General features: G+C 57.1%; 4 protein-coding genes across 4 annotated transcripts; 2 read left to right on the top strand and 2 right to left on the bottom strand.

Annotated features, from left to right (window-relative positions):
* Positions 1-284: 284 nt before the first annotated feature.
* On the bottom strand, positions 285-755 carry SPBR_05386 (uncharacterized protein; the record flags this gene model as incomplete). The annotated part of the gene is made up of 2 exons (XM_040763663.1): positions 285-560; positions 651-755. The coding sequence occupies 2 exons, from the start codon at positions 753-755 to the stop codon at positions 285-287; spliced, it is 381 nt and encodes a 126-aa protein (XP_040615331.1).
* Positions 756-2,543: 1,788 nt separating this feature from the next.
* SPBR_04741 (uncharacterized protein) lies at positions 2,544-4,772 on the top strand (the record flags this gene model as incomplete). The annotated part of the gene is made up of 1 exon (XM_040763018.1): positions 2,544-4,772. One exon carries the CDS (start codon positions 2,544-2,546, stop codon positions 4,770-4,772), a length of 2,229 nt encoding a protein of 742 aa, XP_040615330.1.
* A 1,340-nt stretch (positions 4,773-6,112) lies between these two features.
* Positions 6,113-10,308, bottom strand: SPBR_04560 (uncharacterized protein; the record flags this gene model as incomplete). The annotated part of the gene is made up of 4 exons (XM_040762837.1): positions 6,113-9,093; positions 9,202-9,757; positions 9,816-9,949; positions 10,245-10,308. 4 exons carry the CDS (start codon positions 10,306-10,308, stop codon positions 6,113-6,115), a joined length of 3,735 nt encoding a protein of 1,244 aa, XP_040615329.1.
* A 1,984-nt stretch (positions 10,309-12,292) lies between these two features.
* On the top strand, positions 12,293-16,579 carry SPBR_04557 (uncharacterized protein; the record flags this gene model as incomplete). The annotated part of the gene is made up of 1 exon (XM_040762834.1): positions 12,293-16,579. One exon carries the CDS (start codon positions 12,293-12,295, stop codon positions 16,577-16,579), a length of 4,287 nt encoding a protein of 1,428 aa, XP_040615328.1.
* Between the last annotated feature and the right edge of the window lie 541 nt (positions 16,580-17,120).

Below are 17,120 nucleotides of genomic sequence, written 5' to 3'. Positions count from 1 at the left end.
TCACATGTGAACACAGCAGCCTTACTTTTTGCAAAGCCAGCCTTCATTTCATTTTTACTCGTGAGAATATACATCCTACCCACGTACATCATTGCCACTCTGGATCGTGTTTCAACATGCAAGCTGTTATGTTTTGGTGTTTTTTGGGACGTTTAAATGTTTTATGTACACAATCTCGCAAAACCAACACAAAGAAGTACTTCCGCCGTCGCCCATTCTGCCCAGATGCTCTATGCTGTGCCCTCTACTCTTCTCCCCATTGTCTATCATCCTTTCGACACGCTCTAGTAGCCGTCCTTGCCCCACTTGTTGTACTTCTCGTGCAGCCCCTTGGGCAGGTTCACGTTGGGGACGACGACGACGTTGACGGCGCTCGGGGCGTCCTTGGGGTCGGCGCTCTGGTCGCCGCCGGGGAAGTAGCGGTACTTGCCCTCGGCCGAGCCGGTCTCCCAGGGCATGCCGGCCTTGGAGACGGCCGCCTCGGAGGTCGAGACGGTGGGCGAGCTGCCAAAGTAGTAGCCGGCACCCGCCAAGCCAACGACCATAATGCCGCCGAGGATCTGGTGGGGGGAAGCACACGTTAGCATTGAATCCAGAACGCCCTAGTTCCTGATGGCCCCTACGTCCCTGACTGCCGAGGCGGGACATACGTAAAGCTCCGGGTTGCGCTTGGTCTCCTGCTTGAGCTGGGCGTCGGCGGCCGCGGACAAGCGGCGGACGGAGGTAGAGAAGGCGCGACGGGCGATGAACGACATGGCGGCGGTTGCGTGTGTGTGTGTGTGTGTGTGTGTGTATCTGGACGCGACGGTAGAGGGGAGATGTTCGACGGTGGATCGCAGTGAGGATCGCGGAATGGCGGGAGGAGGTGAGTTGGTGATGGTGGGTTGACGTTGGATGGCCTGATTCGGGAAGCTACGCACAAGAAAAAGCTCTTGCCGTCTTCGTTACGCACCGGTTAGAAGGGTGGGAGTGGGCAGTTGCCAAATCCGCGCCTGTCATTGGCCAATCCCGATTCTTTCTCGCTGACCTAAGGCGCAAGAGAGGGCCGTGCCCATTACAGTGTTGAGCCACAATGAGCACTGTCCAACAACTCCCTTAATTTGGGCCTCAGGCAGCGACAGAGGATTCCGCCGTGCTGGGACAAGCACAGTGCCGGGGAGCGTTTAGTGTGGCCCCACCAAGTATCTCTGTCGTCGCGACAGGGGAAATAACAAAAAACACGCGACGGCAGAGACATCTGGAAAATGGACCGATCCTGCACCCGTCATTCCTGAGTCAACCTACGACGTAGTGCCTAGACTTGAAAGGCTGAGAATGCATGTCATACTCCGTAGCTTCGAAGACAATACCCCGTCATCTACTGAATAGTACACGAGGCTCCCGCGTGGACAAATGGGTAGCCGCATCCAGGCGATTCTGCATGAGATTCGTTTTTTTCCGTACGTTCGTACTCCAACAACATATTGCTTGCGGCCAGGCTTTCCTCCCTTTCTAACAACCCGCTCAACCCTTGTCAAAACGCGGCTGCACTGCAACATCATGCAAAAACTGGCTGCCATGGAAATTGCACTCGGCGTTTCCACGCAGGTTCGCGCCTCGGTAGTGCTGGTCAGCCGTTCTCCATCCCATCCACGATCCCCGGCTCGTGCGCCGTAGTCGTGTCTTTATTACATCGTCTTGTTCAGCTGTCCCAGCAGCCGTTTGTCCCTGGTTTTGGTCGTATCTTATTACTCCGCTTGCCCCTTCACAGATGCTCTTGCCTTATCTGCCTCGTCTGTTTCGTCCTGTCTTTCACTCTCTCCTCTTGTCGCTCTTGCCTCCTTTTGCAGTCCTCTTTCCACTAGCGCGAGAGTTGCCCCTGTAACCCCCCAGCGAGGCAGGCCCAGTCACACCCTCCTGCCTCGTTGCCCCCTTTGCGCTCCGCCCGTTGGCTCCTGCCCCAGTAACGGGCCACTGACAAGCCATTCTGCACATCCCTTCCTTCCCTGCATCTGGGCCTGTGGGTTCGGGGTGTCTGTGCCCGGGATGTGCCTGTGCTCAATTCCCTCTTGTGACTTGCTCCCCAAGCCCCGGGTCTCCTGTGCAATTTGCCCTTTTCCCCCTTCTTTTTGTCGTATTTTCTTTTCACATCGTCTGCGTACGAACAAACACACACAAACTCGGCCGAATCCCGTCCTTTCATTCCACATTCGATTCCTCGACAGCATCTTTGCCTTGTTTTTCACTTCTCAATACATCTTTCATTCATTCTTCTGCCTTGCGTTGACGCCTTTTAATAGCTGTCATATTGTTTTTAAGCATCTCCATTCCGATCCTTCGTCCTATTTCGGCTCTTCTGAAACAGATCTGGCCACGAGAACGGCACCATTGGCATAGTGCATTCATCGAACGAGCCGACGATGTCATTCTGCTGACCACGTTTGCCCTTTATTCTCGACCTCGTCCCAGCATTTCCTTAGCGAATCGAATCCGCGCCATCCGGCGACTCTCTTGATTTCACCTTCATCTTCAGTCACCATCACATTCGACAACAACGCCACTCAATGGCGAATGCCGAACCTGGGGCGCGTGTCGCCTCGCCGCCCGTGCCCGACGATGAACATACATTCCCGCATTTCCCGTCCACTCGGTCCGAAGCACCCGGAAACGCGCCTAGCATCATCTCCTCGCGCATGACCGACATCATGTCCGACGACGGCAAAGGTCCTGGCGCTGATGCTGGCGGTGCGACGTCTCTGCGGGCACAGGCGGCATCTCGCGCATCGGCACGTCTGTCGCAACAGCCACAAAACTTCCAACCTCTCCGCCGCGGCCTGTCCGGAAAGCGCTCGAGCGCAGCAGGGAGCAGCCACAGCGGCAGTACGGCTGGAGTGGCAGCCTACGGCGGCCGCCCCGTCAGTTCGACTCAGCGCAGCCACGTTCCCTCGCTTACTTCGCATGCCTTCTTCCACCCGATGAGCTCCCAGAAGCTGCAGGCTCAGCGCGGCGGCGTCACACGGCCACGGCAGTCCCAGCTCGGCCTGCAACAGCCTCAACAGGCCAGCGCTGCCGAGTCGTCTGCTGCAACCATTGGTTCGTCCTCTCAAGCCGCTGCGCAGCAGACCGCCATGCCAACAGCACGACCCATCTCGCGCGGCTCCGAATACACCGACCAGATGACCGTGGACCGCATCACGGCCAACACCAGCCCGACCGGCGGCTTCTATGCCGCGGCGTCTCTCACAGACAGCATCCGGCCACTCCGCCAGCCGAGCCAGTCAAGGCCAGGCGGCCCAGCTGATGGTCTGACAATCCGAGTCGACAAGGCCCTCAACTCGGGCCACGTCGACAACATGCCGACTCCCGTACGCACACCCAAGTCGTTCCGTTCGAGCTTCATGCTGCCCGGTAAGGGCAACAGCGGCGGCGAGTCCGGCGTGAACCGCGACATTCAGGGCGGCGAGAAGCTTGAGTCCGTCGCGTCGACGCCCCAGCGCAGCCCCTCGGCTACCTCCCATCCTTCGAATGGCACGCATGTCAATAGCGGCAGCGTAGTGGGTGACCGCAGAAAGGTTGCAAGTGGCGGCGCTGGGACTGCCGGTAACGACGGCGGCCTTGGCGGCAGCAAGAAGGTCATGTCTGGCAAGAACTACCAGTTTTTCCAAGGAAACACGGTGTTCTGCTTTGGCGGTCGTTTCGAGAACACAAAGTCCCGGCCCATTAACATTGCCACCGGTGGCCTGGTCGTGATTCCCTGCATCCTCTTCTTTGTCTTCTCCGCACCATGGCTGTGGCACAATGTGTCCCCGGCTATTCCCATTACGTTCGCGTACACTTTTTACATTTGCCTGTCGTCCTTCTTCCACGCATCGGTGTCCGATCCAGGCATCTTGCCCCGCAACCTGCACCTTTTCCCGCCCCCGGACGAGAACGATGATCCTCTGCGCCTGGGTCCCCCAACCACCGACTGGGCGCTCATCAAGTCCAGCGAGTCCTCTACGGCCGCTATGGAGGTTCCTGTGAAATACTGCCGGACCTGCAACATCTGGCGCCCGCCCCGCGCCCACCACTGCCGCATGTGCGACAACTGCGTCGAGACCGCCGACCACCACTGCGTCTGGCTGAACAACTGCGTCGGCCGCCGCAACTACCGCTTCTTCTTTACTTTTGTCTCCTCGTGCACCGTGCTGTCGCTGTACCTGATGGGCGCCTCCCTCGCTCAGATCTTGGTCTACAGCCACCGCGAGCACGTCTCGTTTGGCGCCGCCATCGGCCACTTCCGCGTTCCCTTTGCCATGTTCATTTACGGCATCCTCGCCTGCAGCTATCCGGTGCCACTCATGGGCTACCACTTGTTCCTGATGGCCCGTGGCGAGACTACCCGAGAGTTCTTGAACTCGCACAAGTTCCCCAAGAAGGACCGCTACCGTGCGTACACTCAGGGCAGCATGTTTCTGAACTGGATTGCTGTGCTGTGCCGCCCGCGTCCGCCAACGTACATGCGCTTCAAGAGCCCTCACGTGGAGGGTGACCAGCGCTTGTTCCCGCAGACGACCAAGTCGTGGCGGGCTGCTCGCAAGGACCGTGCCAACAATGTTATTGACGACACCAACACCGCCACGGACAACACATTCAGCAAGGGCGGCAACGACCTCGAGATGCAGCACGTCAACGGCGTCGTCGGCAACGCGAATGCTGCGGCCGACACGGCGCCGTCGACGGCAGCCGGTGCCGAACCCTTCACACCCGGCTTCCAAGGACCCGTGGCGTTACGCAACAGCGCGGCACAGTAGTTTGCATTGCTTTCATTATCTATTATTTCTTTATTCGTGTTACCTTTGTCTTCTCACCATTTCCTTACTTTGTACACTTTTTCTGTCCTTTTTTTCCTTTCCAAATACCCTCTCTGTTATTCACTTTTCTTTTCTTTCTTTCTTTCTTTTTTTTCCTTTTCAAAACTTCTATCTTTATCTTTTTTGAGCTAGCGAGTTTCATTCTGTCTATCCTCGTCTCATAAGTCCTCTATATTTCTTTTGTCGAACGTTCTTTTTCTTGAGCTTAGGTATATTATCCGCCCATTTCCCTTTTCTTCATGCGCTGCTCGTCTTATTCTCCATTTGTTATATTTATAATGTAGTGTCACAGGCGGGAGGGAACAAAAATCTGGATTTCTTACTTCTTACCTTTGTATCTCATTAGTTGTAGTCATCGTCAAGGTACATACAAACCCAGGACTGCGCCGTAAGAGCAACATCCAGGATGTTTATAGCAGAAGAAAAAGAACAGAATACAACGGTATCAATTTAGACTACGATTCGATATTCCAACGCCTTCACGCGAAAGCAACTTAGCATGTTCAGTGTTCTCTGTAATTTGTGTCGCAACTATATATAACAACTCTACAGGCACCAAGTGTTGCTGCGAAAAACTTGAGGGTGCAAGACTGTGAACTGTGATTGGAAACGGTTGTTGTGGGCCACACATGGATAACTGAAAGTGAAGAAAAAAAGCATAAGTGACATTGATTCCCATCATCATTATTACGCCGGAAAGGTGAAGTTAAATAAGAAATAAAATGTGAGGTGCTCTGCCAAGCAAAAGAGAAGCAACGCAGACAAACGACACATGAGGCAAACAGAACACCAAGAGCATACGCAACGTTATTAGTTGGCCTGGCATCACCAAAAGAAATGAAACAAAACAAAGAATACATAAATAACAAGGGGCCACCCCTGGTGTGAAATGTGATATAACAGGACAAAAAAAAAACTTTGCGTGAAAAACATAAAATGAGAAACAAAAAGGCATTCAAAAGTCGGCTTGGTTATCAGCCGGCCTTGGCAGCTAGTATTCGTCTACTAACGGCCGGAAGCTGTCGTCGGTTGGCGCTCGCCGTGGCTGATGAGTCATGGGTGTTGGTGGTATGAAAGTTGCCCAGTATGGGTTTTGTGACGCAGGAAAGGAAGCACAATGGCCAGCTGTGATATTGCCGGCCCGGACTTGGGTGCACGTCGTTTTGTGTTTCTTGATGCCGCTCGTCTGTCGTTCCATCACCACCAGTACTGATCATCCAGGTGCCACCACCATCACCGATGCCGCCGTGTACCAGTCCACGTATCATCCAAAGGTGGTGCTACCGCTCGGGGATCGGACTCTTAGCCAACCGCCCGCCGGCGCTCACACGTTTTTGTAGTCGCGCCTCCTTCTCCCGGGCCAAGCGCTCCATGGCTGCCACGCCGGAAGAGGGCGTCGACGATGGGTGGGCGCCCGCCACAGCGCCGCTGCCAGTTTTGCTTCCACTGTTGCCGCTGTTGTTGTCTAAAATGTTCAGGCCGCCGACACGACCACGTTTGGCCTCGACGTACTGCTGGGCGCTGCGGCTGAGCGGGAACGCTGGCAGTGCAGCTGGAATCTGTGCGCCGTTCTGCAAAAGGAGCTCGGCAACAGGGAAGGGCACCTGTTTGGACTTGGGATCGGACGGCCCTGCGTTCGCACCAGACGTTCCTGGTCGTGGTGTGGTCATGGGCGACGGCGTAGGAGAGGGAGATGCCGGGTCGGCGGCCGCGAGGGCAAGGTAGACGACGTGCGTACCGCGTGAAAGGTCGGTGGCGTTGACATTGGCCTTGAGCGCAAGCGCATAGATGACGTGCTGGATGTCGTTTTTCTTGACACTGGCGAGCAAAGTCTCGTCGGCCGTGGAGTAGTGAGACAGTGTGGCGCTGATGGGCTCAATGTAGGCGCGGTCGACGTACTTGGCCGTGATGAATCGCAAACGCTGCTCACGGTTGGCAGTGGGCGTGAGCTTGGCGGCCGGCTCGAGCTTGGCCTCCCAGACCATGTTGGCGACGCGGTTGCCGACGAGCAGCAAGAGTTCGATAATATCGGTGGTAAACGAAGTAATGTCGAGCGTAAGCGAGCGCACCTTGCTGATATGGGTACCGAGCGAACGGTGGATGCCGCTGCACTCGATGCACAGGATGATGGCGAGGTTGATGGACACCCATTCGACCTTGGCGCCGGACCCGCAGTCAGCACACCAGCAGTTGCCGCGGTCGTTGTCGCGGAGCATCTGTAGCAGCTTGTCCGGATTCTCCTCGTAGCTGCTGCTGGGAGCACGGGGCGCACTGGGCCGCCCACCGACGGTGATACGCCGCGTCGGGATACCCGTGTTGCCACTGCCACTGCTGCTACCACCCGACATGGCCTGGGCCACGGCGCCACCAACAGCGCCGATGCCGTGACCGTCACGACCGCGGTGACCGTGGGTCAGAGACGTGCTTTTGTTGGTGAACACGGAGCCAATGTCACGGCTGGGGAAGTTCGACGAGCCGTTGTCGGTTGGTACGACGGGGGCCGCACTTGAGCGCTCACGGCCTTCCATGGCGCTTTGAAGGGCGTTGTTGATGGACGAGATCCAGCTATTCATGTCCTCTTCGGACGTCGCTTGGTAGACGCGCTTGAACTGGGGCGTGATCACTTCGAAAGTAAACCGACGCTCCGCATTCCGTGCCTCGCGAACCGAGGCCATGCGCAGATCGATGGGGTCCATGTGTAGATCGAGCTTCTGCTTCCAGTTGCTGTACTCGGACAGCTTGCCCTGGTCAAGGACGATCCAGAACTTGTGCCAGCCCTGCTTATTCAGTGCCGAGCGAGGATCGACATGGCCGCCCGGACGGTTCAATGCCCACAGAAGTCCCTCCTTGCGCTGGTTTCCATTCTTTTCCAGATTGACCGTCTGAGCAGGGTCGCGCTCCTCGAGGTCACGGATGCCCTTGAACTTGGAGTTTTGTTGCGGGCTGCCGACTGAGAGGTGGTGAGAGCCCAAGCTTCCCGGTGACCGCGACAGATCCGTGGTCGTAGCACCGGCCGTACCAGGCGCTGCACCAACGCGCAGTTGCGAGCCCGTGCTGTCGGCACGGCCAAGCTCCGAATCCGAGTTGGACTGCGCCGAGGTGGCATTGTTGGCGATGGTGGCGGTTGTTGATGGCCCGCCATTGGTGCCGTTGTTGGCGACGCCAACGCTATTGCTGTTGACCGTTGGTGCCGTAGAGAAAGTGTCGGAGTCGGCGTAAGGTGCGCTGCTGGATGCACCGTTGCTCTTTTCAAGAAGGCGCCGCTTTTCTTCACGCTCACGACGCTGGTACTGGTACTCCTTGTCGGCGAGCTGGACTTCGTTGGAGAGGGCCTCTAGCTGGGGCAGCAAGACGTCAACCTTCTTGGCTGTGTTGAGGAACGATTTGGCCTGGCCGTCGGCGTAGCGCGTCAGGTGGGACAGGACTTCTTGCTCTTTGCGACCGCCTGACAAATCTTGCATAAAGGATGAGTAGTCGAAGCGTTTGAGCTCGAAGTTGCGCCGCTTGGTCTGGTACTTGGTGTCGCTCTCTGCCAACTTCTTAGACTTTAGAGAGTCTTGCCGCTGGCCGAGGTAGCGTCCGACATATGCGTAGTAGTCCTTGCTCTCTTCCTCAAAGTCGCGCTTCTTGGCCTCAGCCTGCTTGATGTCCCAGGTGTACAGCTTGGTCAGGGGGTCTATGACGATACGTTGGAGGTTGAATGTGTTCTGGCGTTCGTACGCCAGAATTTCGCGGGCGATCTTGTCAAAGTAGTGGTCGATGGCCGGTTGAACGGCGTTGGCGTTGGTTGACGACGTCTCTTTCAGGGCGTCAATGAACGAAGAAAATGCCTCGTTCGAGTCCACCATCGTTGCATAGGCGTGCTCGGCGCGCTTGATGACCTTCTTCATTTGCATGCGCATGTTTCCAGTCTTTTGCTCGAGAGCCTTGATGGTTGCACGGAACAAAGGGCCGTCGTCCGCCACAGACACGTCATCGCCGGGTCGAGGACACGAAACGTCCACCTTGACTGGCTCTGGAGGTGGCGGCGGCGCAGTAGTTGGTGCGGGCTGTGCCTGTACGGTTGCTGCCGCTGTGGCTCCGGTAGCGCCGATGGGATCGGGTATCCCGATCCTTGGTGAGTTAGGTGCATCCTCTATCGCTTCGATGGTACTGCTGAGGCGCGAGTCGACGGACTGTGCGGATGCGACGCGGATCTTGGGCGGGGCGCTGAGGAGGAAAGGAGGAGTAGGCGAGCTGGGTGTAGGATGAGGGTTTGTGTCTAGAACGTTAGCAAGACGTGGCCATTTTTGTCTCACATTCGAGCTGGAGAAGGACATACTCGATACGAAGAAAGAGAAGCTGGCCAGAGTGTTTAAGCTATGCGCACGCTGGTTGTACTCCACAAAGCTGCACGAGTTGCGCCAACCACCGCCCTTGTCCTCCAAGTTCTTGGGCGGTTTCCACCGCCATGACCAGTCAAAGGTCACGGATGGGCTGCCACCAGTGGAAAAGTCTCCGACGAGCTCTACATTGGAGTTTTTGTGGAGGTTCGGGTCGGCGTGGAACTCGCGCGTAAGCAGGTTGTCCACCTCGCGCAGATTGGATGCCTGTACGAATGTGAGGCCGTTGATCACGGTGTCAATGGCAGACGCAGCACCCGCTGCAGCGGCAGTGCCAGAGGAGGTCACATTGGCGTCGGATGCGCCAGAGTTGGCAGCGGCTGATGCTTGCGTGACGCTGCTGGCTCCCGTTGCTGTTGACGCGCCGGCTGACGTCCCTGCTGTTGCGCCGGCGGTGGCTGCATTTGTGGCGTTTGTGGAGCTCACGGTGCTGGCAGATGTCGGTGTCTGTCGTATAACGAATGTAAAGGTGAATGTCAGCTCTTCATCGTTGGAGAGTTTGAGGAGAAATGAAGGGCCGGGCGCGGCGGAGGCATCGGTGTCCTGCGGGTGGTATTAGTAAACAAAGTGTCGAAAGTGACCGGTAGCGGGACGGACGAACCTGCACAAATTCGAGGGGTGCATTGTCGCCAAGGGACCGCGTGGCCGAGACGCGGGTCGCTGGAAAGGCGTTGGGCGCAATGTTCACGGAGGTGCGCCGGCGGGCCGATGTGATGACGAGCGACGAGATGGATACTGTGCAAATGAGGGTTGTTAGTCCGATGGCCGGTTATGCAAGGGTTCGGAGCAGCGTGAGACAGCTATAGTGGTCAAAAAAACCGGCGGTGGCAGCGGGATCATGCTGAGGGTGATAAGACGCAAGATGAAGTTCGCGATGCTTCGCGTCTTGTGTCTCGTGTCTTGCACCGGCAACGGCCCGGGATCGTGTCATATTATAACTTGTCCCCCACTACTGCTGTCCCATGCTATTCTTCCTCGTCCGTGTGTCGCTGCAATGGTCGTTCTGCTGCTTCTGGGGTTGTCTTCTTACATCGGTTTTGGTCGCGCAAATAGAGGACACCGCCCTCGTCGGGGCGGCTCGAAGTGATGCCCATGGCGGGCGGATGCGAGGGGTTGAGACAGACGAGGGCGAAACTTGGCGCGGTCGGGAGGAAGGGTAAAATCTGCGAAGAGACGGTTGGAATTCCGGGAGGCCGGCCACGGTATGTGATGTTTGGTTGAAAATGTCGAAATTCGAAACTGGGGAGATGCAGGATAAGTAACGCGAACCGCCTGCTTGAGAAGGACTGCTAATGAGGGACGAGGAGTTGGTGGAAGGAGCGGTTATCAATACAGAGAAGGCGGAAGGAGGGGATGATCTAGTGATGGGGGACGACTGGAAAAGGGCAGGAGCCAGGGGATCCGCTGTGGAGGTCTCTGTGTCCTCAAATGCGGCACTGTCGCACCTTCCCTCCGTGGCGATAACCAGGCTAAATACCCCAGACTGTGGTATCACGTGATGCTCATCAAATAGAAAGCAACTTTTGGCCCGGGGTCTACGTAAACCCCTAAAACAAGGGTCTGGTGCACGGCGAGGTCGCTAAAGAAAATCGCCCAAACTGTGAGACCGTGCGTGGAGGCTGCTGAAGACGTCAGCAGGTAGGTGCAATGTTGGGTGCAATAGGCAGCACTCAATGCCTTCGCCACCGAGGCTGGTATTGCTCTTGTCTTTGTCGCGTATTGAGGAAGGAGCGAATGCAAGCTCTTAAAGTGGATGGAAAAGGTGAATCACGACGCGTCAAGGCCATTTCGTCATACCTCAGTGAAAAGGAAAGAAACATTTCAGTAAACTTACTCCACTGGCCGAAGGATTCTCGTTCCCCAGCTACTGGGATAAAAGAGAGACGAAACTGACAAATGCAGAGTATTATTTCGTACAGTGCTTTTAGTCTTGGCTTGGCTTCATATTGCGTTTGTTGTTTATTTATGGTAATCATTGTCGTATGCCTCATGACTTGCGCCTTCCTTGCCTGTCAACATACTACATCATCCCTTCCCTGACTCCTTCGATATCACCCGCAGCTCCTTCCACCGCGTGCCTTTGTTACTTCCTAAATTGGTTGTCACCGCCCCAAAAAGGAAGGGCCAAGGGAACAACACAACATACGTAAATCTGCTCGTGACTTGTCTAGACAGCAAATGACGATCAGCGAAAGACAGCACCTGGTCATTAGATCTAGAAAATGGCGATTTGGCTGTTTCGTCCTGGCTCGGCGCGAGCAATGTAATTAAGTAGGTACTAACAATGGCGTGAATCTGAAGCTTGGTGGGTGATGTAATTTGACTGATTGACAGTGGCCGAAACCTGTTTACAGCGACTCAATCTGCCCCATTTTGCGGCGGTAGAGCCCCGTTACAGGCATGCGCGACCGAATTCCAGCACGTCTCTATTTATATCGCCCCTGGTTAGGCGCATGTCAGCGGCGTTCCCAAAATTACAGGCATGGCCGAAAGGGGGAAAAAGGGGGGTGGAGGGGCTAGGACGCGATCTGGCGCACTGGCGCCCAAACTCCGCCACATGCTGGGCTCCGTTCACATATACGTCGTACGCAGCTTCCCTGCTTCCGTCCCCATAACAGCCCACTACAGAACCTGGGTGCACAGGGGGCCACAGAAATAGACGACATCTCGTGTTGTTTCGTCGTCTGCCCCCATTCTGCCGCCAGCCCTCCTGCCAGGAAACATCGTCGCTTTCGATTTTCTTTTCTCTGCGGACGCTGCCTACCTGCGTTGTCTTTGTTTTCATTCGTTTTAATACCCCCGCGTTCGCGAGTTCACCACAGTATTGCACGGCGTTTTCCGTCCATCTTGATATCTTCGATCTCCTCGACTTTCACAACTTTTCCGATTTGTTTCCACCCCTCGGACGTCCCACATTCAATCTCCGACTGCCGACGACTTTTGGTCTTTTCACTTTTCGCCCTGTCCAACTCTACGTCCCGGACTTCCCTGGCACACTCTCGAAGCCGGCCCGACCGACGACCGCCCCACCGGATCGAGGGCTGATCGACTCTGGCAGACTTGCCAGCCTTGCCGGCCATGTCGACAGCGTCCAACCGGACCTCGCGGCCCGACCGCAGCAGCCTACACAACTCGCGGATGAGTACGATGAGTGGCCGCCGGCAACGTGCCGGCTCGCGCGCCGCCCGGGTTACCGAGGTGCAGTTCGAGGAGGGCTATAGCTATGCCCTCCGCATCGCCTACCTCAACTACTTGCTGCAGCCCAAGAAAAAGAGAAAAGAATACGTGGCGGCACCCAAGCCCGTCCGCACACACACGGCATCCAACAGCGTCGGCGAGCTCATGAAAGAGTTTGTGCCGTCCGGGTCCTCGTCGTCGTCGGCCAATATGAAGCTGCCCCACAGCCTGCGGCAGGCCCTCGAAAAACGCATGGAGGGCGTGCTGCGTGGCACCGAAAAAATGCCGGGATACAGCGACGCGGCGGTCAAGCGCACGTTTGGCGAGGCATACACCGCGTTTACAGCCGACAACTTCCGCAAGAGCATTGACAAGGACCGCAAGATCGAGCCCCTCATTCTCATTTTCTACACGTCCGCAAGCAAAGCCCAGGGCCGCGGCAAGGCCGCCGACGACGACTCGTGGAAGCCTCTTGTGGACCGCCACGTTGCCCTCTTTGTGCGGCTGGTCAGCAGCCTGATGCGCGATCTGGGCAGCGACCAGGGCCGGCCCGAGTTCATGGGCCGCCTGGCAACACTCGAGAAGAAGCTGCTCACCAATGACCAGGACCTGTCTCTCGACACCAACCAGCCGGGCGAGCACAAGACGATCGAGGTGGAGATCCCGTTAACGTACGACGTCAAGGATATGCCCATGGTGCAGACCGTCGCCCGCATTTTTGGGCGGACACAGAGCGAAGTGCAAACGGACATTGACCGCGACTTAACTCTCTGGACCGAGGAGGCAGCGCTCAAAGATCTCAAGACGTACCAGCACCAGCTCACGTCAAATATGCCGGGTGCGCTGCGCAGCGGGGACTTTGATCTGGATGCGGCATATGAGGAGTGGAAGAAGACCGAGGTCCACCAGCTGGCGCAGATGATGCTGGATTTGCTGACCGTGCGACCCGACCTTGCCAAGACATCGACAACAAGCGGTGGTGCGGCATCTTTGGGTGGCAACGGTGGAGACAAGCCGCTTCCGATTCGGCCGACGTCCATGTACGGAGAGGACCAAACTTACGCAGACATTAGCCGCATGATCTCGTCCCATCCGGACCCTGTGGCGGCCGCCTCGGTCGTGAATCAGTTCGGGTATGACGGCTCTATGGGCTTCTCGTCATTGTCCTTGGATGACGGCGCCAGTGGTAGCAGCATCCGCGCCGTCGAAGAGGCGCCCGATTTTACATATATTCCGTCGGACCCGCGGTCTTATTACAAGTTTGTACTAAAGCACGCCATGTCGTACGACCAGCTACACCCGGACGAAGGGACGATTGTGTCGGAGGCTGTCCCGCTGCACCGATCGTCGGTGGACCTGTTGATTGAGTTGGCGGTGCACTGGCGGATACCGCAGTTCTCGCGCGAGGTGCTGCTGCTCGACGTCGCATCACAAAAGTACCTGGATCTCGAGATGCGTGCCGAGGAGGTGTACGAGGTGTTTGAGGATGTCAAAGACAGCGCCTCCCTCGACCACTTGCCGCACAACAAGAAACCGCCGCACATTCAAATGTTTGGCCAGCCACTGCACAGCATCGAGCGCAGCCACTGGGCGTCACGCGACTACGCCTCCTACCAGCAGATCCTGGTCAAGATGCAGGAGGCTATGCTGCGCGAGCTGCTGGAGGTGGCCTCGCAGTGCTACGAGCCGAAACCGCAGTCCATCGGCCCGACGCTGATGTTCATTGAGAACCACATCCACGGCGACGACGCCTTCCCGCAGCGGCCCGAGGTCATTGCCCAGTTCGCCGAGGCGCTGACAGCGACGATGCGCGACCGCGCCGCTGGCTTGTATCGCGAGTTCTTGGACACCAACATCCCGCGGGAAGAGGACGACTGGGATTTTAGTCATGTGGTGAACCTGGGCAAAGCTGTGGTGGCTGTGTGCGACCGCACGCGCAAGCGGTACCGCAAGAACCCGGAGATTATGGGGGTCAGCCCCTTTAAGGAGCTCGTGGGCACCATGTTCCCGAGCTTCGAGGCCGACGCCAAGGCGATCATTGAGCGAATCGTGCAAAAGGCCAAGGACCGCGGTCTCGAGGTCAACCTGCAGGACGGCTTCGACCTGTACAAGGAGCTCACCGACATTCGCAAAATCCACGTCGAGTCACTGCCGGGCAAGCCGTTTGCCTTCCACGTCGAGGGTCTGCTCGAAGAGTTTGTGTGGCGGTGGATCAAGGGCGCGCAGGAACGCATGGAGAACATCGTCGAGGAAGCCATCAAGCAGGACCAGTTCCAAGTGCGCGTGCAACAACCGGGCGACGTTCCGACGGACGATGAGCGGCACAGCGTGTCTATCATCGACACGTTCCAGGCCTTCAACCAGAGCGTCGACCAAATCTACCAGCTGGAGTGGGACGACGATACGCACCATGCCAAGTTCATGACGGCACTGGCCAAGGCCTTCACGGCAGGGATCGGGCGGTACTGCGAGATTGTCGAGCAGCGCTTCGCCAAGGAGATGGACCGCCCCTCAGCGCAAGAGCTGGCGGACTCTACGAAGACGACACAGGAGCGCTGGATGCAGTATGCCAAGGACGCATTGAGCAACAAGGAAAAGGTCGAGCCGTTCCAGTTTTACGCCGAGTCGTTTGTCAAGCTCAACAACATTGAGTACGGCATGCAGGCGCTGGATGCCCTGGAAAAGGCGGTCAACGTCGATGGGTGCGCCGAGGTCTTGAAGCGGGAAAACGGGCCCGCCAAGCCCGTGGACCGGCGCAACACCAAGTACGTGTTCACGATCAAGATTGTCGAGGCCGAGGACCTCAAGGCGTGCGACCCGACGGGCACGAGCGACCCGTACGTCGTGCTGGGCGACGAGTACCAGAAGCGGCTGGCCAAGACGCGCATCATTATGCGCAACCTCAACCCGCGCTGGGACGAGTCGGTCGAGATCACGGTGTCGGGGCCGCTCAACATTATTGCCACGATCTGGGACTACGACACCTTTGGCGACCACGACTTTGTGGGCCGTACGTCACTGAAGCTCGACCCGCTGCACTTTAGCGACTACCTGCCGCGCGAGTTCTGGCTGGACCTCGATACGCAGGGCCGGCTGCTGCTGCGCGTCAGCATGGAGGGTGAGCGCGATGACATCCAGTTCCACTTTGGCAAGGCGTTCCGCCACCTCAAGCGGACGGAGCGTGACATGGTGCGCAAGGTCACGGACAAGCTGGTGGCGTACATCAATGCGTCGCTGTCGTACGAGGCCCTGAAGAGTCTGCTGAACCGAGGGTCGCTGCTCGCCACGTCCGTGGCGGCGCTGTGGCAGAAGCGCACCGCGTCCAAGACGCAGCCGCTGACGCAAGCCGACATTGAGAACACGCTGCAGCCGCTGTTTACGTACTTTAACGAGAACTTTGCCATTATGAACCAGACGCTGACGCACGCCACCATGATGGCCGTCATGACGCGGCTGTGGAAAGAGGCGCTCATGGCCATTGAGGGCCTGCTCGTCCCCCCTCTGTCCGAAAAGCCGTCCACGCAAAAGCCCCTGACACAGGCCGAGATTGACGTCGTCTACAAGTGGCTCGAGATGCTGTTTGACTTTTTCCACGCGCGCAACGACCACGGCGAGGTGCTGGGCGTGCCAGCCGACATTCTCAAGTCGCCCAAGTACCACGAGCTCGCGTCGCTCAACTTTTTCTACTTTGAGACGACCGAGAATCTGATACGGACGTCGGAGCGCATGGCCGCGGCCACGGCGCAGCGCGCCCAGCAGCAGCTGCAGCAGCAGCAGCAACAGCTCCCTGCCAACGGCATCGTCCCGGGGCTGACCATGTCGGGCCGGCACTTGTCGGCGCCGCCCGGGTTTGGCCCTGGCGCGGCCGGGGGTGGCGCGTTTGCCAGCATGGGCACGATTCGCCGCGGCAAGAGCATCATGATGAGCCGCAACCTGGGCACGATGCGGCGCGCCAAGGAAGAGAAGCGCAAGGACGCGCAGGCCGACCCGTCGGACGACATGATTCTGCGTATTCTGCGGATGCGGCCGGAGGCAGCAATGTACCTCAAAGAGCGGCACCGGCAGAAGGAGCGCATGGCGGCACACCAGGCGGCGGCGATGATTGTGCGCCAGAGCATCAGCCAGGGGTGGACGGGCCCGGCGTTTGGCGGAGCCATGTACAGCCGCAACAACCTACCGCTGCGGTAGGAGGTATCGTGCGACGAGGTTGAAAAAAACAAAAAAACAAAGAAAACAACAACGTGAATGGCTATGTATGGAGCCAGCGAATACTAACGACGAATGATTTTTTTCTCTTTGGATTACTGGGGTATTCTTTATTATGTCACCATCTGACACGTTTTTTGGCATGTTTGGTCTATCTTTCGGGTATTCGGCAGGGCCACTGTTTCGGGAGCATCTAGCAGTTTGATTTGATTTGGGTTTTGCTTTTGCTCCTCTTGTCCTTTTTATGTTTTGTTTTCGGAGTAATTACCCCTTTTGCGCACACATGTTCCTCGTCTTCACAGCGTCTATCAGCGCTGCAGTTTGAATGTTCTTTGTTCTTTTGCTTCTTCTCTATTTCTTTACGCTTTTTGGAATGTATCATGAGCGTCTCGAGCATCTAATGATTGCATGGACTTTTTGGTCAACCTAGTTCACGTCTGACGTAGATTGCAGTTCGGTGCGTGTTTCCGGCGCTTCCACCACTAAGTCCGGCCCAGCCTCCCTTCCGCCGAATGCCGGCGTT

This window comes from Sporothrix brasiliensis (genome assembly GCF_000820605.1).
Source record: "Sporothrix brasiliensis 5110 chromosome Unknown Cont21, whole genome shotgun sequence".
Taxonomy (NCBI): domain Eukaryota; kingdom Fungi; phylum Ascomycota; class Sordariomycetes; order Ophiostomatales; family Ophiostomataceae; genus Sporothrix; species Sporothrix brasiliensis.
This window is presented reverse-complemented; position numbering and strand designations above follow the sequence as displayed.